The following is a 21,221-nucleotide window of genomic DNA, read 5'->3' as shown; positions in this document are numbered from 1 at the left end:
TTCCAGCTAGCGCACCCCGTGAAGTGAGTGGAGAAGGCAGGGTACAAAAGCTCAAGTTCTGCTTGCATTCCCCTGAGCTTCCTCCCGCTCTCCCTCAGCTTCGGTCTAGGTTGTCCTCTTCATCAGCACCCAAGATGGTGTGGCCACGCTCTCGAGGCTTTGCTGCCATTGCTATGGTAGCACTGGAGTTGCAACCCTTTTCAGCCCTAGCACAGAGCACCAGCGGTAAGTCAAGGGCTGGAATACCTTGAGGATTGGAGAAGCTAATTGCAGCGCAGCAATCCAAGTGGACGGGACTTCGTTCGCACTCAATGGGGACAACGTCTCATATCGCTTCCATGTCGACAACGAGACTGGCGATTTGATCACTGACCACTTCGGAGGGCTTGTCACTGAAGACCCTATTTCCGTCGAGATCGACTTTGTTCAAGGCTGGGTTACCAAGATCGGTCGTGTGAGACGCGAATTCCCTGACCTTGGCCGGGGAGACTTCCGCACACCAGCGTTCCAGATCCGACAGGCGCAGGGCTACACCGTGAGCCAGTTCCAATACCAGTCGCATGATGTGCTGGAGGGCAAGCCAGGTCTACCTGGGCTTCCCTCTACTTTTGGCGACAGTGAAGACGCCTCCACTCTTGTTGTGCATCTGTATGACAACTATAGCTCTGTCGCAGCGGACCTGTCATATTCGATCTTCCCGAAGTACGATTCCATCGTGCGGAGTGTCAACATCACCAATAAGGGCAATGGTACCATCACTCTAGAAAAGCTCGCTAGCCTGAGCGTCGACCTACCGGACGAGGACCTTGACCTCCTCGAGTTGAAGGGTGACTGGTCCCGTGAAGGCCACAGAGTCCGTCGTAAAGTGGATGTTGGAACGCAGGGGTATGTGTTATTCCTCTCTCTCTCTCTCTCTCTCTCTCTCTCTCTCTTGTGGCATTTGCAGCTGACTGGTGTGCAGTTTCCAAAGCACCGCAGGGTACTCTTCCCACCTTCACAATCCGTTCCTGGCACTCGTCTCGTCCACTGCAACCGAGTCGCAAGGAAACGCCTGGGGCTTTTCTCTGGTCTATACCGGATCGTTCGCAGTCGATGTCGAGAAGGGATCTCAGGGACTAACCCGCGCGACCATCGGACTGAATCCGCTCCAATTCTCGTGGAAACTCCGACCTGGCCAGACATTCACCAGCCCTGAGTGCGTTTCCGTTTTCTCGGAGGCTGGTGTGGGTGGCATGTCAAGACAGTTCCATCGCCTCTACCGAAAGCACCTAATGAAGAGCAAATTCGCGGAAGAGACGCGCCCTAGCCTCCTGAATAGCTGGGAGGGCCTGACATACGGTATCAACGAGTCTTCAGTCACTAGGCTTGCACAGGAGTCCGCCGACCTCGGTGCGAAACTTTTCGTGATGGACGACGGCTGGTTCGGCAACAAGCACCCTCGGACTTCGGATACCGCTGGACTTGGAGACTGGCAAGTGAACAAAGATCTCTTCCCCAACGGCCTCGAAGCCCTTGTGGACGACGTTAGAGATATGGGCCTACAATTCGGTCTCTGGTTCGAGCCGGAAATGGTCAACCCCGTCTCAGAACTGTACGAGAAACACCCCGACTGGGCCATCCACGCAGGCTCATACCCCCGGACCGAGACGCGCAACCAACTCGTCCTCAACCTAGGCCTCCCCGAAGTCCAAGAGTTTGTGATTGACTCCGTTTCAAACATCCTCAACTCCGCCCCAATCACCTATGTAAAATGGGACAACAACCGCGGTATCCACGAAACCCCCGACCCAAACCTCGACCACCGCTACATGCTCGGCGTCTACCGCGTCTTCGAAGAACTAACCTCCCGCTTCCCGGACGTCCTCTGGGAAGGCTGCGCCTCCGGCGGCGGCCGCTTCGACCCGGGAATCCTCCAGTGGTTCCCTCAGGTCTGGACGTCCGACGACACCGACGCCGTCGAGCGCATCGCCATCCAATTCGGCACGTCCCTCGTCTACCCGCCCTCCGCGATGGGCGCACACGTCTCGCACGTGCCCAACGGTGTCACGCAGCGTAGCACGTCTGTCTCTTTCCGCGCCCACGTCGCCATGATGGGCGGGTCGTTCGGTCTGGAACTCGACCCGCAGGATCTCGATGAGGACGAGAGGGCCCAGATCCCGGATTTGCTCGCTCTCGCCGAGAAGATCAACCCCATCATCGTGAGGGGCGACTTCTGGCGTCTTGCACTGCCTGAGGACACGGATTACCCGGCCGGACAGTTTATCTCGGAGGATGGGAGCCAGGTTGTCCTTTTTGCGTTCCAGACAAGGGCGACGATCAATAATGCCTGGCCGTGGTTCCGGCTTCAGGGATTGGATCCCCAGGCGAGGTATTCGGTTGGCGATACTGGGAGGACGCTTTCAGGGAAGACGTTGATGAACGCCGGGATTCAGTTGCAGTTCGAGGGGGACTACGATAGTCAGGTGATCATCCTTGAGAAGCAGTAGACGCAAGATATCTGGTACATAATTCTCCCTATGCGGTTTAATACCACTCATTGCTCCTTGAACTCTTCTTATACCAGCTTGCGAGCAAATGAAAGTGTCATCTATCTCCTGTCCTGGAAAAAGCATGTCCAGATGTTACATAATATCCAGCATCTTGCAGAGATTCGGCTCTGAATATAGCACCAACGTTCACGCGTCCAGGACTCCAGTACTTTCGGGTGTTTCGAACGTAAAGCCTGCGGTGGGTTGTGCTTCGGTGGGTAGGGGAATACATCTATGATTATCGGTGCACGACAGGAGGTTCTGGGAATGTAAATCTATATATCCAGGTACCCGAGACATATACACTACATTACAGACTATACTGATCTCCATACATCAAACCTCAACTTTCATCCCCTTATCTATCGTACCGTCACTTCGCAAATGGGATGATGCAGCCTACATCATAACGAAAACAGAAAGAATCAACGCGGCGAGCATGGGAGATCCCCAAGATAGTCCGAGAACACAAGATGCAGCCCCAGTGAAAACGGAGTTCTCCCCGTTCTGTGTACCGCTAGGGCTCACGGGCCGAGATGGGGACGGCTGAAGGTAGAACGACGACGACGACGGGTAAGGCCCACCGATCACAGGTCTACTGGCGGATGCTGTGGGAACAGGAATGACAACATACGTCGTTGTTGAGGCGGGTCCAGTGATAGTCGTGAGGTCGCCATTAGGGTTCTTACCCCCCGGGACATCTGAGGGCTGCACGGCAGTTGGCTCGTCAGTTGAGGTGGCGGGAGGCAGAGTCAGGGTTACTGTAGTTGGGGTGGCCGCGCAGACGGTGCAGACGGTGATCGTTGTTGTCCAGCTCTCGGGGATATCCGGGGTGCCGGTAGCTGTTGCTGTACTTGGGCAATAAGTTGAAGTAAGAGTCGTGGTAATCGTTGTGAAGCCTGTCGGGCAGATGCTTGTGTACGAGGTCACGATTATCGTGGTGGTCGTGGCTGGCTCCGTGGTGATTGGATTGGAGGTGACAGATCCGGTGTCAGTGGGCTTGGTTGTTGACTCGGCTGCGGGACTAGTTGTGCTAGGCCGCGCTGTAGGCTCAGTTGACTCTGCTGAACTAGTTGTAGAGTCGCTATCACCAGAACTTGTGGTCACAGTTTGCGAGGGAAGCGTCTCAGATGGGGACAATGTTGGCACTCCGGAGCCGCTCGGGGTGGGATTCTCGGGGCCTGTGCTCGGAACAGCGCTTGTGCTGGAAGACGACGGAGTCGGGATCACAGGTCTACTTGTCGACAAACTACTTATCTGGGAAGTCTCCGAAGTGCTTGGCTCTGTGGAAGTTTCTGGAGGCGCAACGGAACTGGAGGATGCGGAAACAGTCGGGGAAGGGGTGGCAGCGGAGCTGGGAGGTGTTGGGAAAACTGTAAGAGTGACAGTTGTTCGTGATGACGTTGGAGAGACCGTTCCTGAGGGGGTTTCTGAGACGCTTGGTGTGTTCGACGCCGTGTGTGTGCTAGTGGAGGCAACGGTTGAAGTACTGGACGAAGGAGACTGCGGACCGGGAGCGCTTGATGGAGAAGTGGTGCTACAATCTGAATGAGAGGTGTGCGAGGAAGTGCTAGTCTCCGATGCAGTGGGGCTGCTCGACGGGAGGGGAGTGCTTGAAGGGGTCGTGGAGCTAGATCCAGACGAAGTTGGCGTGGTAGACGGAGAAGAAGAGCTGCTCGGATAAGTAGAAGTGCTCGATACAGTGGTCCCAGAGCAAGTGGTGCTGGTTTCAATCGTAGATGGAGTGCTGGTTTGAGTTGAGCTCTCAGTCTCGGCTGAAGTTGGAGGTACCACCGGTGCACTCGATGTAGTCGGGGTACTGGACCCAGACGGAGTCACAGAGGTGCTTGTTGTAGACGCAGACGTCATAGTAGTGGAAGTAGTCTCGGAAACGACAGGGGTTGACGAAGTACTCGAAGACGGTGTCTCGGAGGGCGTAGGCGTTGTCGTCGTTGAAGTAGTGGAAGTAAAAGTACTTGCTGTCGTGGTAAGTGTTGGAGTTGGTGTCGGCGTCGGCGATGGGGTGGGAGTAGGATGATTGGGATCAAGGTCAAAGAGAATATCCCTGATCTTATCCGCATAGCTCACCCCATCAATCTGGTTGTTCTTCGATTCCGTAGCTTCCCACAGCATGATACCACCAAATGTTTCGGGATACTTGTTCATGTACTTCTTCACCAGCGGCTCGACCTCTTGAGGGGTCAGGTAGTATCCTGGTAGGGCTGCACTTTGGCTTGCAGGCAATCCAACGTACAGCTTCGCATTTGGATTGGCGCCTTCCTTAATAACCTCTACCCAGTCGTCAAAATTGAAGCCATTCTTGGTGCCTTCCACGAAGTCACGCGCGGAGCAAGGGTTGGAATTGTAGAACTGAACCCATACGAAGTCGACGAGTGAATTAGCAATAGCCACACTAAGTTGCTTATCAGGGATAGGGCATTGAGGAGCGACAGAAATGTAGAAGGTACGGTCGGGGACCTCAGTGAATCGTCTGCGGAGCCTCTTTATCATGTTGGCGTAGCCTACAAACTGTCAGGAATCAAGCCAAAAACGATAGTGCTGGGCAAAAAAAAAAATCACTCACCAAGGCTACCATTGTACTCAATGTCGAAATCAAACCCATCCACAACAGCATCACCAAAAGGGCGGGGCTTGTCATCGGCCTCCCAGTCCTCAGTTTTCGGTCCAAAGGCTCCCCAAAGGAAGTCAGCGAACTTGGTCGAAGAATCAATGGTATTAATCTTATACGTATCATGCCCGCCACCGAGAGAGAGAAAGATCTTCTTGCCCGCTGCCTGGCAAATTGGGATGTCTTCTCTCAGGTTCGGGCACTGTGAGTACAACATAGATGGAAGACCATCAACAAAATAAGTGTCGGCCCAGCATTGATTTCCAAAGTCACTTCCGGGCAATCCCGTGAAAAGGTCCTGGTCCGGGAAACGGTTAATAAATCCAATATTGATAATGTCAAACGCGGTTTCTTGACAGAACTCGGCCAGGCGGGGCTGGTTGAATCCTTGACCCTATGTTGAGGGACGGTTAGCAAATCCGGAAGCGCAGCAGACTGGGGATGAAGCACCTACGTAGTAGACGGCAACGTTAGACTTTGCCTCTGGATGGAAAGCAGAGGCCTGCGAGGCAAGCGCTGAAATGGCAGAAACGAAGGTAAGTAGCTTGGAAGCCATGGCTAGAAAGAAAGACTGCTGGTGAAGGACCAGTGGACGGTACAAGAGTCAAAGAAAGGACGCAGACGGGGGTCTGCTTGCACGGGCTCTACAGAGAAGGGTGGGCTGGCAAGAGAGACTACAAAAATAAGGGGGATAGGACAGTCATATAGGGAGACAAACCTCCCAGAGATTGCAAAACGAGAGCATCATGCCCAACGCCGATTTGCCCGAGTCATGCACCATCCAGGAGTCATGGTATCCAGGTTAACTATGCAATGTCACTTCCCTGGTAAATGAAACTGGCCTGCGGCGCAGCAGCCTAAGTTGGAGTCTACCGGGATTCGGCGTCTCCAAGAGGTTAGAATGAGCATTGATCCCTTCGACGGAAGGAACCTGGCAACCCATGTCTCCGATAGTCTCCAAAGCCGTCATGGTACACCGAAGCCAGCGTCCTTGGGTCCTCCGCTAGAGGTGGAGCAAGTCGAACGGAAAGTCACCGAACAAGACAGAGCCGCATTAGGGTAAGCTTTTAGCCTGTTGAGAAGAACTTAGAAACGTCTCTGACCAGCAGAGTGTGTAGTCGTCTACCATCTGAGGTCCAGCAAATACCACAACAATGGCTTCTAGCATCAGACTCAAGGCCGTACATGAGGTCGGTAAGTATGTTCTGGCAAAGACTCAGGCTCTGGAAGAATGAGTCGCTAAACTTCGCTTCGTTGGCGTCGAAGTGGAAAAGGAAGAAGTTCCGTGGTTCTTTTCGGAGGTTTTGCGCTCAAAGCGGGGTCCGTGCCTCAGGAACACCAATCAGTTAACGGCAACTCGAGGCGCCAAGTCGTGGGATGTGATTTCTTTCCCCCAACTGACTAGCATCGAGACGACGCTGGCCTTCGGATTGCACCCGGATCATCAGATCGCCACTCGCTGATTCGGCCATGGCACCCGGTTCTCAAACAAGCTCTCTTCCACAGACGATCCAAAAGCATCGAAGGCACCGTGCCCATAACTTGCCAGATTCAAGCCAGATTGTCCCATGTCTGAGGCGAGATTGCAGCAATTCCCAACACAATACAGGCAGGAGAACAGGCATTGGAGATGAGTCCGGCACTTCACTCGCCTCTTCGGTTGTTCTCGCCCACCAGGGTCCTGTGCTAGCGCCTGGCTTAGCCTGATAATGAAATCGGCCTTCGCAGTCAATGAATCTTATTGGGTCCTCCACGAGGAGCCCCCATTCTGTTAAATTGGCCATGAGCCTCATTGGATCTATATAGCCGCTAACGCAATCAACCAGGACCTTTGGGCCAACTCTTTGCTGTCGTGAGCGCACTGCTCGAGTTTTCTCGAGTCTCCGTCCGCTTCCCATGGAGGGGAGCAAACCAGCTTCAACTAGAAAATGGTCCGTGAGCGAAGCTTAACATGAGCAACAACTGTTAGCCTCGTGTTCGATGCCAGCGGAGAGGGAGTCCTTCGAAGGAGGGTAGTATTCTTTGATTCTTTCTCGAGTTCACTCAGTGCCCGTGGACGAGGCGCGGATGCAAAATGCATGATGAGCCGGCGCCCTCACAGTCTCCACGTGTGCTTCCCAATCCTTTAGTGTCGCGACTCCTTGGCTTAGTCGACTACCCCCTGCAGGGGACATACTCACATGTTTATTTTTTTACAAACGGAAGATAACAAGTTTTGAACCCTGCCCATCATCGGGAAGGAGCCCAAAACATGTGGTACCTGGCGCCGACTTCTGTTACGATTGGTTCTTGGGAAAAACCGAGATTGTGGGAGGCACTCATCCAGGAATATTCCCTATGAACGGGCCTTGCGATGGATGCTCGGACCCCAGCTACCGGAAATGACGGATAGAAAAGCGGAGTCAAATAGGAAAAGTAAGGAAAGAGGTATATGAGCCCATAGCCATGGCCAGCAACCGGCGAGAGGACCAAGGCCACCGCTCAGATACTTGAGAGTATGCAGAAAGATATCTGTCTCATTCGAGCAAGATTCTTCTGAGCGGGTCAGTTCGGAAATCCCGGCCAGTGGCAACCAGATGGGTGTTTTCAGCCACCCAGTGGTGCCCTTCTCTCCACCGCGCCCGTGCATTTTTCCAGACACTCTTGGTCACAACTTCATGACATTACTAAGAGAGACTACCTATGCGGAGAAAACCTCCTTCAGAAGATCACACATCAATGTGATTGACCTCTTTCCCTCCGTCAACACCCCATCCATTGCCAGAAATGGGTGTGGCATTCTCTTCATGACCTGCAAGTCGACCTCAACTCCAGCCTTCCTCAACTTCTCCCCATACTGTTCCCCCTCGCTCCGCAACACGTCCAGCTCACCGACCATTATCAGCGCGCGCGGGAGGGCAGACCAATTCCCGCTATAAAACAGGGGACTCGCCTCCGGGTGCGACCAATTTTCTTTATTCGGCAGGTAGTGATTGCGGAACCATAGCATCTTTACCGCTGGAAGAGATGGCGCGAATTCATACAGTCGGTAAGTCTCATTATTCGAGACTGTCGCCGTGTTATCCATAACGGGAACAGAAAGCAGCTGGGCACGGAACTTGACTGGTGGAGACAAGGTCAAGGCTCTGTGTGTCATGAGAGCAGCCAGGTTTCCGCCTGCCGATGACCCTCCTGTCGCTATTCTGCTAATGTCGAGGTCAAGGGCGACTACACCATCCGATATAAGCCAAAGAAGAGCCTCCCACCCGTCATGAACAGCAGCTGGCCAGGGATTCTCCGGCGCCAGACTTTTTCGTCAGCTACTCACTTCGGACATGCATAATAAAAGTTGAAAGAGAGAAAATACCGATAATCAACTGTGACAACCACACACTCTCCCCTTGCGCACAAGTTCGTGCAAACCACATTCTCCGTATCGATGTTTCCCAACACCCACCCGCCTCCATGGAAATAAAGCACGACCGGCCATCCTCCTGCCGGCCTCTCGCCAGCCGGTGTAAATGCCCGCAGTAACACCTCAGGTCCGTCAGTCGCACGTCGCTGAATCTTGATATCAGCTGTCTTGCCAACTTCGAGGAGGGGACCGGCACCAGGGATAAGAATTCCGCTTGTGCGCGACGCCTCAACAGGCTGAAGATGTGGTTGCTGCTTGTTAATTACGTTCGCATTGTAGAAGTCGACGTACTCGGGGTCGAGGAGATCTCGGACAGACTCGTGGAGGGGGTAGGGAGGAGAAGCATTGGAAACCGACATCTTTCGCGGAGTCGTCTTGAGCAAGTAGCTGCGACCTGTTGGGACGACAGGAAGAAGGACGCCAACGAGGCCCTTCAAGTTATTTCCCCTTTCATGCTGCACGAACAGGTTCGACTCGTGACTCATGCAAGGGGTCTGAACGACTCACCCCGCCTCTATCTTCCGGAGTTGGAGTAAGACGGTCCTCTCGGAGGGGCCACCTTTCCAAGTTGATCAGATTATTGGCATGTTTTACTCGTCCCATCCCCAGATATGACGAGTCACCAAAAATTGGCGAGGGGAGAAAAGATAGGAGCCATGACACCCGTGGACCTCAGTGAGGGGCTCCCGTCACAGTTTCCCAGTCCCTTGCGTGTCCCACAGCAACAATAAATACCCCTCCCCTTCGCCCAATTTTCTCCTCCATACCCCCAAAATCCTCATCTCAATCGCTAAACACCCCAAACCCCCAAATATGGCCTCCAAGACTCCAGTCCTCACAACCAAAGCCCCCAAGCCACTCCCGGGCATCTACAGCCAAGCTATCATCTGCAATGGCATGGTCTACTGTTCTGGTGCTGTTCCGATGGACCCCGAAACAGGGAAACTTATTGATGGTGATGTCAAGGCTCACACTGTGCGTATCCTCATGCAACCCAATTCCGCAGTATCTCATACAACGTCGATGGGTGCGCTAATGTATTTCCACAATCACAGGCCCAATGTATCAAGAACCTCTCTGCAGTCCTCGAAGAAGCAGGAAGCGATATTACGAAAGTCGTCAAGGTCAATGTGTTTTTGTCCAGTATGGATGATTTTGCGAGCATGAATGAGGAATACGTCAAGTACTGGGGGGATGTCAAGCCTTGCCGGACGTGAGTTCCCCCTGTTTTTACCTCGATGCTTCATTCCACACGAGGCAGTGTGGGAGCCAGGCCAAGCTAACTGTCGGAATTGATATGTAGCTGCGTTGCCGTCAAAACATTGCCGCTGAATACGGATGTTGAGATTGAGTGTGTGGCTCATCTATAGTACAGTCGCCGTCAATATACCAGTATCTAGGATCATGAATCTTCTCCCCTGTCACAGTCGGCTCTCGAAGTGTGTGGAGGATCAGCAGACCATGAGAAAGACTGCAGCGCGGGGTGAGGACGTTCGTACTGCCCGGATGCCAGGCAGGAGGGTCTAATATGCTGGGGATATTTGGCGTTAAGATCCCATGTATCCAGGGATTCACGTTTTGAGCAAAATGATATCTGGATCCACAGGTAAAATCAGTCGTAATGTAGAGGGAAACATTTTAGGACTCCTTGGGGCGCGTAGCTTAGACATGAGGGTTGACAACCCTGGACCTCGAGGTACGTCATGATGAGCCCCATCAATTCCTGTACAGGCCCCTGGCGAATTCAAGGACGAGATAAGGACTGTAATTTGATCCATTCTAGTTAAAGATGCCCCTTTGGGTCTACAATCACGTGGGCTCCCCTTTCTCCTCCTCTCTCCTCTCCTTTCCGTCTCCTTTACTCCTCTTCTCCTCCTATCTTCATCTTGATTTCCCCCTTCTGCTCCCCTTCGCTTATTTCACCGTCCTACATTCTGCCGGCTAATTAAGACCCCGGGTCCTTCATTGCTTTGAGGATGCACGTTCAAAGCTGCCCCCTGTGTTTGACTTAGAACCCACGCTGTTGTCGTACTGGCACCCGCCCTTAGGATGAATGCACGGTGACCCCCTCGTTCCGGGACGATAGAGCAATTAACTTGTTGATGGGCAGGATATCTTGAAATCCATAGCCAGCAGGGATGGCTAAATCTAGCCCTCCCTACCACACTCGCCTCTCGGCTTTCCCGTCCCGCATTCCAGAGCGATAACTGCCATGGACATCAGGCGCTTTCTGCCTAGGAGAATAGTTGCTACTCCTCCATTCCGATCCTTCTAAATCGCGTTGACGCGACTCGAGGTGTTCTTAATACGCCTTTTTCCGGCGCACCTTGCCCTTGGTTCTCGCAATGACTACATTTATCATACACCAGTGCTTGCATCCATCGAGGATAAGTGACTAGTCTGTCGAAATTGAAATTTCCATTACTCTAAACATACTCATATTCTATTCTATCGGGGTGTATAGCCTATCCGACATTAATTGACGATAACGGTGGCTATCAGCTCCGTGGTATCCAGTGCATCGCAGCTTGTTGCCACTGTTCCTCCCCTCATAGTACCCAATATCAGCATGGCTTATCGTTCAATGTCCTCTAAGAGAGGAGGCGCTTGGACGAAAGTCGTTATATTTGTGTCTCTCTACGTTCTGCTACTCCAGTCTCTCATTGAATGGGTCGTTGCGCTCTATCTTTACGCAAATAAGAATGTCGACTCCAAGATGGCACCAAGCCTCATCTTTGTCCTCATCGCAGTAAGTCGTGTTTCTGATTGGAGCTCAAGGCAAATCTAATATCCCTAGTCATTTCTTACTGTACCTCTTGTAGTTCTGCACAGCTTTCTTGCGTGGCAACACAACAGGGTTGTCGGGTATGAAAGCCAAAAAGACACGCTCCACACCGTATGCACCTATGTCTTACGCCTAACCATCACCATCAGGTTGGGAGCCAGCGTAGCGGGCTTGGTGATCGTCTCTCAGCAGGCGTTCTGTCTTCCCAACACTGCCAGCGGTAGTTTCTGGAATGTTGGGATCAGCTGTGCTCTCCATCGAGCAGTCGTCATTGTTTCAGTCTTATCTTTGTAAGTTGATGGCACTGGTGGGCACGAACTGTGCTGATTGTCATCCAGCCTCACCGTCTGTCTATACTTCTGCTCTCGGGAGCTTTGCGAGCGTCCATACGACGTCTCCCTACTTGGAGTTTACAACCATCAGCACTCAAATCGCGAAAATAGCATCCTCTCCGCATCCACTCTGAACAGTGAGAAAAATCTGAAGAATGACATTCTCTGCGTCTGTCGTCGTCCAGATATCACGTACGGCCGGACCCCGTACATGACATCAAGCGATAAAAGCGAGGCTTCCCAATTTGCGCCCAGCATTCTGCACCCTACTCCGATACGCCCAACCTCTTTCTTACATTTCGATACAGACCAGGAAGCGGAAGCCGAATACCTTTCTGGCACTACTGCCACCCCTGGCACTCAGCCCGACGCATACTTTCCAAGCGTGTCCCGCACGCCTTCCACCGCAACCCCGCAGACTACCCACCAACCTCATAGCCAAACTTTGCCTGAGCTGCCCGATGGCTCTAACGAGCAACAACAATCAACCCACAAAAGAGGCAAATCGTCTGTATCCTCGCTCTGGCGCTTCCTCCCAAAATCCCTCCCCGTCTCGCTACCATTATCAGCAGACCCCCAAATACGTGCCTTCGCCGAGGAAAACGCTCAAATCGACATTGAGAAGCAAGACGTGCGGCGAGAAGAGATCTCCACTCGCGACCAACACCCTCTGGAATCTGCAGCCAAACCACCGCAGCCGCCTCCAAAGGACCAACAACCATCCCGACCCAACCATGACTCCCAAGGACAGACATTCTCTCTACCAAGGTCAACAACCACGAACTCCGCCGACGCCCCCGAAGTCGTTACCCGAACACCGCCCAAAATTCACAGGTCAAATACCACAACCACCACTCCCCTCCCGCACCCCACCAACCCACCACCTAGCTCCTGGGCCACCCTCCTCGACCCAACGCAGCCAAGGCCCATGCGAATGAGCACCATGCGCATCCCCCGACGACAGAGCCATTTGGGGCCCCCTCATGCACCCCGCTACACACAAAGCCAAAGGTTTCCAGGAGGACGCAACCGGTATAGTCGGCACGTGCGCAGAAACGACCTGGAAAGCCCGTATCAGCAACACCCGAACTTGCGCCGCCCACGTAGCTCCACATTCGGGAATACGAGTATTGTCTCGGTTCCGGGCCATCTGGATTGTATCCGGGAAACAGGGGCGTCTCTGGATGAGTCGCCGCCGAGTGGTGATCGAGGAGATGGGGTTGCTTGAGGCTAATGTGAGGTTGATACTCTGCAGGACAGAGGCGGATCGGCATCTCTCGCGTACGCTTGACTGGAAGGGCGGATGCAGGTACAAGTAGGCGTGCGGCTTTTTATTGTGGTAGTCGGCTTGTGGGTTAGATGGCAAAAATTATAGCGCAGTAATTTACACCACGGTTCTCGAAATCCATGGTTTCTAGGCTCCTCGACCCTTAGTGTAGTCAAGGAGAGTCCTGGCAAAGAATGATCAATCAGCAATTCGTTAAATTCAAGCAGCCAATGATCCCGGCGTCCCGAGAACCAGCTAGACTCCATCCATCCAGTTCCCTAACTAAGTTGTCATACGAAAAGCACAGCCGCCCCGCGCCATAACACCTTAATAAACCCAATCCAACCGAGCCCCAAAAAGAACAGTCCAGGGGTTAAAGATGAAATATCTATGTCCTCTTGATATACTTATACCGATATCCCTGCCGCCTCTTCCCACCATCTTCATCTGCATTCTCCTTATCACTCTCCGTGGTTTTATCCTTCCCCTTGATATGGGGGACCTCCTTCTCCCCCCAACTCCACAAAAGTGCCTTGCTCATCGTCTCTCGTTCCTTGAGCAGCAGCTCCACGCGCCTCTCCCACTCTCGCTCGCGTTTTTCAACGGACCTTGCGATTCGCAGGTCCATTGATGCGGCAGTTTCGTCCTTCGTCGCGATCACGGCGTGGAGGTGTTTGATCTCAGTGCGGAGTGAGGCTATCTCGCTTTCATATTCCGCTTTATCTTCGCTGTCTTGGTGTTGATTGGGGTGTTGCGAGAGCTCGGAGCGTAAATCCGCTTCGCGTTTCTCGGAAGCTTCAAGTAGAGCGCGGAGTTTACGGGTTGAATCGGCGTGGGCTGTACGGAGGCTAGAGATCGCGGTTGCGTGGGCGGTTTTGAGAGATGCGATCTGGGCCTGGTGGGTTGCTTCTAGTGTAGCGTGCGGTGTTGACGGTGGGCTGATGGGTTGGGTGTTTCGGGTTTGTAGGTTCTGTTGCTGGTTATCCTGGAGACGTTCGATGGTCTCTAGGGCTTCGGAGTGGTCGGTCTGGAGGCGGTTGAAGTTGGTTTGGGCTTGGTCGAGGGTGGATTTGAGCTCTTCGGCGCGCTTTGTGAGACGGGTGTTTTCTGCTTCGATGGATTGGATGAGGATTTGGGACTCGGCGGCCTGGTCATGGGCATGAGAAAGCTGTTGCTCCAGTATCTTATTAGCCGACGCCGTCTTGCTTGACTCGGTGCGCAATCTGGCCAGCTCTTCACGAATTCGTTCGAGTTCTTCATCCGCGTCCTTGGACTTGGAGGGTCGGCTGGTATCCGGCTGGCCTAGGTCTTTTATAAGTTCGAGGATTTCGCTGTAGGTGCCGCCTCCTGCGCTATCCGGGGGAAGGTCCGCGGCCATGGCTTTGAGGGCATTCTCTTGTGCTGTTACCTGCGACTGGGCACGAGTCAGGTCGGCCTCCAACGTACTGTTCCTTTCTTCCAATGGACGATTCTTCGTTTCGGCCAAGACCATTCGGTCCTCGAGAACTCGGTAATCGCGGTGGGCGCGTGAGAGGCTCGACTCTAGTCTATCAATCTCGGCATTCTTTTCCTTCAGTTGCAACTCCTTTGCTGCAGTTACGTTTTTCAGCTGCGCAAGCGTCTCTTCCAGAGACGCGTCGCGCTTCCTCAACTGGTCTTGTGTCAGAGACAGCTGTTGGCGTAGCATGGCAATTGTCTCTAGACGTTCAGCGTCGATGTCGGTTTTCGAATTGCGATTCTGGAGTTGATGCTGCATATCGGCAATCTGTTTCTGGAGGGTACCGAAGTCGTATGCACTGATGGAGGACCTACGCGGTGTACGACTCTGCTGAGACTCTTCAATGAGCGCCGCTTTCCTCTGTAGTTCCCCTCGCAAGTGCTTAATTTCTTCTCCAGCGGAGGCGGCTTCCAAAACGCGTTTCCGATTCTTCGCTAGCTGCTCGTCGCGGTCTTTAACGGCTTGCCTCAGTTCGGCAACTTGTCGGCGGAGATCATCATCCATAGTTTTCTCGTGTTTATTGGTTGGTGACCTGGGCTTTCGGAAAGACGGTGTTGTTGCCACGCTCGGTTCATCATCAGGATCTTCCTCAATATCTTCAAGGTGAGTTACGTCCCGGGCAGGAACAGTCGTCCGTCGCAGCAAATGCGATGGCGTAGACATGTCCACCGGTGGACCAAATTCACTGTACTCGCCAAGCTCTGGCTCATCTTCCACGGCTGGTTGTTGGCTCTGTGTGCCAGGTCGTCCCTCTGTCTGGTTACTGCGCTCGGATTGGGGTAGTTCAGACCTGCTCCCAAGTTCTGCTTGGGGTTCGTTGCGATCCTCGTCCTTGCCACCCAATTCTTGATCTATTGAATCGTCTTCCCCAAGCAAATATCGTTCGAGGTTTGCAGTGAAGTCTTCAGGGCCGCCAACAGCAGATAGCCGATCGGCCTCCTCGTCCTCTAGGTTTTCGTCCAAAGCATCATCTGGTCCGTGTCCGCTGGGAAATTGACTGAAATCGACGGTATACTGGGCGAGACGGGCGTCGAGTTCTCGAGCCGCACGATCGATCGATGCTTCGCGAGAGGACGGAGGTGAGCGAGAAGGCGACCGGGCTCTTGGACTGCTGACCGGGCTTGGAAGACGGTTAGGAGAGTCCACTGGGGGTTGCTCAGGTGGCGACGGCGAGGCGGGGGAAAAGTAGGGGGCGGCGAGAGTGGATGCGCCCACGGTGTCGTGAGATGTTGTATCGGCCATGGTGGACGGTCAGCGTATTACATGGGGACTTCGAGAGTCATTCAGATGCATTGAACAAATAATTCAAATGCAGAGAGAGATGACCTTGCAAGTCAATGCAATTGGAGTGAATCGAGTGAGGTGATGGATGGAGCTGGAGACAGACGAAGTGAAGTTGAAAGGCGACGCGTGGAGATGCCTGCGCCGTCAGGCAGCAACCGGCTGTTGACGATTTGCCAGATCAGGTTAGCTCCATCAATGCCTGAGGCCGCCCTCCCCGCAGTCTGTTGCCTGCGATGAGAGAGTAGGACAAAAAATAATAAACGAGTTGAGGACTACATATTCTAAATCATCGCTTTGGCGCATATATACCGCTCTTTTCGTTTACTTAGGGGAATGCTAGAGTGTTAGGGTTGCTGCTTGCTGCTTCCTGCTTGCTGGAGAGGGGTTCATCTTTAGCCGTCCCTCAACGCTGTGCTCGGCCCAGGCATCTCAAGGCTGTTGTCAGCTCTTCTCTTCTGGATGCAAAGGGGGCACAGCGCCAATAATATATCATTCAGGATGCCCCCGATCCCTCCCCCCTCATATCCTCATCGCATTGTGCTCTACCACCAGACGCTATGCCCCGACCGAGGCCCCTACGTGTCTCTCCTGCCCCTCCTGCAGAACAATACAGGCGTCACCCACATCATCCTTGCAGCGTTCCACCTCAATGCTCCAGATCCCGAGCACATTACCCTTAACGATGATCCGCCTCATCATTCTATGTATGACGCGCTTTGGGCCGAAGTGCCCCTGCTCCAGCAACATGGCGTCAGGGTGATGGCCATGCTGGGTGGTGCCGCGAAAGGCACCTTCTCCTGCCTCGACGGCGACCAGGCTCAATTCGAGTCGTACTACGCACCTCTCCTGGCCATGATACGTCGACACAGTCTCAACGGCGTCGATCTGGACGTCGAGGAGCAGATGTCTCTCGAGGGCATCGTGCGTCTAATCGACCGGCTCAAAGCCGATCTCGGCGAGGACTTCCTCATAACCCTCGCCCCCGTGGCAACGGCTCTTCTCGGAATGGGAAATCTTTCGGGCTTTGACTACCGCCAACTGGAGAGTCAGCGTGCCGGCCGCATCGCCTGGTACAACGCTCAGTTCTATAACGGCTGGGGTCCAGCGGACGATCCTCGCATGTACGCAGCTATGGTTGCGCAAGGCTGGTCTCCAGCGAGAGTTGTATATGGTCTTTTAACCAATCCGGGAAACGGGTCACAGGGATATGTACCCAGGGAGGTGATTGGACCTTTGCTTGCGGTTTTGATAGAACAGTTTCCGAACTTCGGCGGCGTAATGGGATGGGAGTACTTTAACTCGATGCCAGGTCAAAGAGAGAGGCCATGGGAATGGGCAGCAGAGATGTCAATGAGCATGGGCATGAAATTGCTCGTTCAGAAAGCGAGGGCTCTGCTAGTTTCCCGATCGGGGTAGCTTGAAGCTATCCCCGAATGACATCATATTCCACCTTCCTCACCTTTTCTCCCGCTCGGCTTCGGCCTCGTCCATTTCTCCCACGTTCACCCCCTCGAGCAGGAGATGTAGCACCATGTTGACCATAACGAGCTCAGTTCTTCTCCGACTAGCCTCTTTCCTCTTCCTTCGTTGGGTAATTGTCGTTTCCTCCTGTCCCGCACTCATTTACTGACGCGTCCGCCAGATTCCAGGCCATGTCTTCCCGCCCGTCATCTTCTCCTCGCTCGCCATTTATTTGACCTCCATTTACTTTTCCTCGCCCAAAAATAATGGCAGTGGCATTCTCAAATCCCTCCTCACTGGGGTCCCCAGCCGTCAATTGTGGGCGACGCGTCTGACCGTCCTGATCAACCTCCTCTGCGGCCTATTCACGGCGGACTTTCTCCTCCGCGGTTTTATCCTCTATCCCACGGCCGAATTGCGCTTCTCTCGCATTGGATATATCTCGCACACTACCGCGGATTTACTCCTCCGAGAGCCTAATCCTTTGCTGCTTCCCTTGGTTGTACGCTATAAAGAGGCACACGTTGGTGACAGTGATCCATCTTCCTGGATTCAGGCAGCCACTGTCGATGCTCTCGACGATTCAACGGACTTCACAACCACCATAACCTTTACAGATCTGAATGCTTCCTCTTCTTATCACTATGCTCTTTCCAACAATCAGACGGGGTTCTTCGTCACCAGTCCAGCTCCAAACTCCTCCGCCGCCAATCGACTCAGCTTCCTGACATCCAGCTGCATGAAACCGAATTTTCCATACGATCCCCGGCGTCATCCACTGCGTTTTCAGGGCCTTGAGACTATGGCAAGAGTTGTCTCCTCGCTCCATAGTCTTCCGTCCTTTATGCTCTTCTTGGGCGACTTCATCTACATAGATGTGCCCCAGCGCTTCGGCTCCTCTGTCGACCACTACCGCAGCGAATACCGCCGGGTCTATTCATCCCCGTCCTGGTCACCATCAGCGGCCAACATCCCATGGCTCCATACCCTCGACGACCACGAAATTGCCAACGATTGGAATCATGGCAACACAACTCCTCCCTATCCCGCCGCCATAGACCCTTACCTCCACTACCACGCCTCCGTCAACCCCCCTACTCCAGATCCGAAGGCCGAGAATACTAAAGTCTTCTACACAACCTTTACCAACGGTCCCGCCGCCTTCTTCCTCCTCGACACCCGCTCCTACCGCTCTCTGCCCGAGGAAACAATCCTCGGCAAGGCCCAACTCTCCGCACTCCTCGAATTTCTCGCCCGCCCTGAACCCGCTCATGTCCGCTGGAAAATCATCTCTTCCAGCGTTCCCTTCACCCGCAACTGGCATGCCGGGACGTCCGATACATGGGGCGGCTTCCTGGCCGAACGAGCTACCGTCTTCGCCGCCATGCGGGCCGCGCAACGCAAACTGGCGATCAGAATTGTCCTTCTCTCTGGCGATAGGCACGAGTTCGCCGCAACCCGATTCCCTCCTCTCCCTCCCTCCGAGGCACCCAATTCCTCTTCATCAGAAGACGACGTCGAAACCGACCAAGAACTCATCGAATTCTGTGCCGGGCCGCTAAGCATGTTCTACCTCCCCGTCCGTACATACTACCAATCCGGGCCCGATGACGTCCCACTCAAGTACCTCCCCGACGGCAATACGAAATTCGGCCTCGTTGAGATTGAAAACGGTGTTGTCGCTGGCGTGCCGAGTTCGGTCCTTGGCTATTCACTCTACATCGATGAGACTGTGGTGTGGAAGTACCAGTTGAGTGTGCCCCTGGGTCCGAGCCCTGGGTCGAAGGATTATGCTGTTGCTTCGTCGTCCCGGGCGCTTTTGCCACCTGGGGAGGTTTTGGTCGATAATTCTACTGAGGGGTGGGCGGATGTCGTCGGGCGATGGGTGTTAAATTGGACTGGCTTGAGGGTTGAACATCCGGCGAAGGATTGGGTGGTTTGATCCGAGGGGGGATTGAGGTTCTAATGCTGGGGATAACCTTAAAAAGTCCTTTGCTTTTATCTAGTTTGGGTTATATAGAATATTGGATACAGTTGCGTTAAAACCGAATGGGTGATTAGAATTGAGTGTATTGCAGGAAATGCAGAGAGACAAACGCCAAACTCCATCCATGCGGAAATGTACCTCTCAACCAAGTATGACATCAGAAATCCTGGTGGGGAGGAGCAAGTGACGAAAGGGAAAGAGGAAGGAAAAGAAACCCAGGGTCATCATCACCGTCCCCGGCCCCTTCCACCTCCTCCCCCCATCCCGCCCATCAATCCACCCATCTGGCTCATCATCGCCTGTAAATCCATCCCACCAAGCCCCGGTAATCCTCCTCCTCCGCCGCCGCCGCCGCCGCCGCCCTGACCTTGTAACATCTGCATCATCTTGGCCATATCGCCCATCCCAGGCATACCACCCATACCGCCGGCGCCACCCATCGACGCCATCCGCTTCTGCATGGCCGCCAGTTGCTGTTCCTTGTTGCCGCCCTTGAGCATGTTCTGCGCGCGCTGCATCTGCTTCTTCTGGCCTCCTACGCGCTTAGCCATTCCCGCCATCATGCGGTGTTGTGAAAGGAGGTCCTCAACTTCACGGACCGTTGTGCCGCTGCCGCAGGCGATGCGGACCATGCGACTGGGCTTCTCGACGAAGATCTTGCCGTCGCTGTCGAGTTCGGCGGATGTCATGCTGTCGAAAATGTAGATCATGCGGCGGAGCTTCATCGACCCGTCTTCGTCGTCGAGGCCGGCGGTCAGGTTTGAGAGGCCAGGGATCATGCCGGAGAGTTTCGAGAGAGGGCCCATTTTCATGATCGAGGTGATGTTCTCGCGGAAATCACGGAGAGTGTAGATACCTTCGGCGATGTGTTTGTAGGTTTCTTTGGCGGCGGCTGAATCTTTGGTGACGGCTTGGACGTGCTCGACAAGGCCAGCCATATCGCCCATTCCTAAGAGTTTCTGAACGAAGGCCTTTGGTTCGAAGCGTTCAAGATCCATGAGGTGTTCTCCTGTGCCGAGGAAAATGATGGGGGTGTGGGTTGCTGCGACGGCGGAAATAGCACCTCCACCTGCCGCATGGCCGTCGGTCTTCGTGATGATGATGGCTCCGAAGTCTGCCGTGGCTTTGAAGGCAGATGATTGTGCCTCTGCAGATTGACCGATCGTGCTGTCCAGCACGAGGATTGTCTGATCAGGCGTCACTGCTGTCTGGATTTGCGTCATTTCCGTGAATAGCTGCTCCTCTTGCTTGTGTCGGCCACTAGTGTCGACAATGATAATCTCAAACCGCTCCTTCTTGAACTTCGCTACACCCTCTGCGGCCACAAGCGCAGGGTCGGTCTGTGTTAGGCTTCCGTAGTATGGGATCTTGGCCTTCGTGGCGTTCTGTTTCAATTGGTCAAAGGCACCGGCACGGAATGTATCCGCGCAGACGAGGGCCGTCTTGAAGCCGCGCATCTGGTAATGCCGCGCAAGCTTGGTACAGGTGGTTGTTTTCCCCGCACCCTGCAGACCGACAAACATGATAATATTCGACCGGCCTTTCTTAGGTCGGAAAGGTTCGGCATGAGGGTTCACGAGAGAGACGAGCTCATCGAAGACGGTCTTCTGAATCAGTCGCTTCTTGTTCACAGCGGCGGGGAGTGAGGAGAAGTTGACGCTCGCTTTGATGGATTTCCGTAGTTGCTGGACGAGGCGGACGTTGACGTCGGCGGAGAGCAGAGCAGCGCAAATCTCTTTGAGCATTTCTTCGAACGCCTTTTTCCCTATGTTAGCACGTCCCGGCGGTTGCAGAACTGCAGCGGGGTGCACACCTTCTCGTCCAAATTAGGAGATCGAGTCAAATCATTGACTGCGGCGTTAATACGCCGCCCTAGATCCTGGAGGACCATGTTGCTGGAGTTGTCTGAAAGGGACTCTAATCTGATGGGCCAAGTACACTCCCGAATCCGCTGGAAGAGGAAATAGAATGTCGTTGGAGATCGAGACAAAGATGAAGGCGAAGAGGCCCGCGTTGGCCTCACAGCCAATCAGAGCCCGCGGCGGTCCTCCGCCCG

The 21,221-nt window shown here is 53.8% G+C and overlaps 8 protein-coding genes across 8 annotated transcripts; 4 read left to right on the top strand and 4 right to left on the bottom strand.

Annotated features, from left to right (window-relative positions):
- The first annotated feature begins 41 nt into the window (after positions 1–41).
- Positions 42–2,610, top strand: BJX67DRAFT_260767 (alpha-galactosidase). The gene is made up of 3 exons (XM_071026326.1): positions 42–225; positions 279–885; positions 962–2,610. The coding sequence occupies exons 1-3, from the start codon at positions 135–137 to the stop codon at positions 2,484–2,486; spliced, it is 2,223 nt and encodes a 740-aa protein (XP_070882489.1). The 5' UTR covers positions 42–134; the 3' UTR covers positions 2,487–2,610.
- Positions 2,611–2,675: 65 nt separating this feature from the next.
- chiA1 (class III chitinase ChiA1) lies at positions 2,676–5,713 on the bottom strand (the record flags this gene model as incomplete). Its single annotated transcript, XM_071033700.1, has 4 exons — positions 2,676–2,760; positions 2,932–5,050; positions 5,113–5,551; positions 5,612–5,713. The coding sequence occupies 4 exons, from the start codon at positions 5,711–5,713 to the stop codon at positions 2,676–2,678; spliced, it is 2,745 nt and encodes a 914-aa protein (XP_070882488.1).
- Positions 5,714–7,837: 2,124 nt separating this feature from the next.
- On the bottom strand, positions 7,838–8,910 carry BJX67DRAFT_374550 (alpha/beta hydrolase; the record flags this gene model as incomplete). Its single annotated transcript, XM_071031566.1, has 2 exons — positions 7,838–8,444; positions 8,504–8,910. The coding sequence occupies 2 exons, from the start codon at positions 8,908–8,910 to the stop codon at positions 7,838–7,840; spliced, it is 1,014 nt and encodes a 337-aa protein (XP_070882487.1).
- Positions 8,911–9,185: 275 nt separating this feature from the next.
- Positions 9,186–10,012, top strand: BJX67DRAFT_260707 (putative L-PSP endoribonuclease family protein Brt1). Its single transcript, XM_071026325.1, has 3 exons — positions 9,186–9,526; positions 9,607–9,764; positions 9,855–10,012. The coding sequence occupies exons 1-3, from the start codon at positions 9,365–9,367 to the stop codon at positions 9,919–9,921; spliced, it is 387 nt and encodes a 128-aa protein (XP_070882486.1). The 5' UTR covers positions 9,186–9,364; the 3' UTR covers positions 9,922–10,012.
- A 1,108-nt stretch (positions 10,013–11,120) lies between these two features.
- BJX67DRAFT_384663 (uncharacterized protein) lies at positions 11,121–12,896 on the top strand (the record flags this gene model as incomplete). The annotated part of the gene is made up of 3 exons (XM_071033699.1): positions 11,121–11,300; positions 11,349–11,626; positions 11,675–12,896. The coding sequence occupies 3 exons, from the start codon at positions 11,121–11,123 to the stop codon at positions 12,894–12,896; spliced, it is 1,680 nt and encodes a 559-aa protein (XP_070882485.1).
- A 280-nt stretch (positions 12,897–13,176) lies between these two features.
- BJX67DRAFT_363738 (putative spindle pole body associated protein SnaD) lies at positions 13,177–15,855 on the bottom strand. The gene has a single exon (XM_071030111.1). The coding sequence runs from the start codon at positions 15,673–15,675 to the stop codon at positions 13,324–13,326; it is 2,352 nt and encodes a 783-aa protein (XP_070882484.1). The 5' UTR covers positions 15,676–15,855; the 3' UTR covers positions 13,177–13,323.
- Positions 15,856–16,215: 360 nt separating this feature from the next.
- Positions 16,216–19,120, top strand: BJX67DRAFT_374547 (alkaline phosphatase family protein; the record flags this gene model as incomplete). Its single annotated transcript, XM_071031565.1, has 2 exons — positions 16,216–17,091; positions 17,360–19,120. 2 exons carry the CDS (start codon positions 16,216–16,218, stop codon positions 19,118–19,120), a joined length of 2,637 nt encoding a protein of 878 aa, XP_070882483.1.
- Positions 19,121–19,256: 136 nt separating this feature from the next.
- On the bottom strand, positions 19,257–21,135 carry BJX67DRAFT_260672 (RNA-binding signal recognition particle subunit SRP54). Its single transcript, XM_071026324.1, has 2 exons — positions 20,979–21,135; positions 19,257–20,922 (listed from the first exon to the last, which is right to left on the bottom strand). Exons 1-2 carry the CDS (start codon positions 21,054–21,056, stop codon positions 19,393–19,395), a joined length of 1,608 nt encoding a protein of 535 aa, XP_070882482.1. The 5' UTR covers positions 21,057–21,135; the 3' UTR covers positions 19,257–19,392.
- Between the last annotated feature and the right edge of the window lie 86 nt (positions 21,136–21,221).

Source organism: Aspergillus lucknowensis, assembly GCF_044049455.1.
Source record: "Aspergillus lucknowensis strain CBS 449.75 chromosome Unknown BJX67scaffold_51, whole genome shotgun sequence".
NCBI classification, from domain to species: Eukaryota; Fungi; Ascomycota; class Eurotiomycetes; order Eurotiales; family Aspergillaceae; genus Aspergillus; species Aspergillus lucknowensis.
The sequence above is the reverse complement of the archived record's forward strand: the minus strand, read 5'-3'. Positions and strand labels throughout refer to the sequence as shown.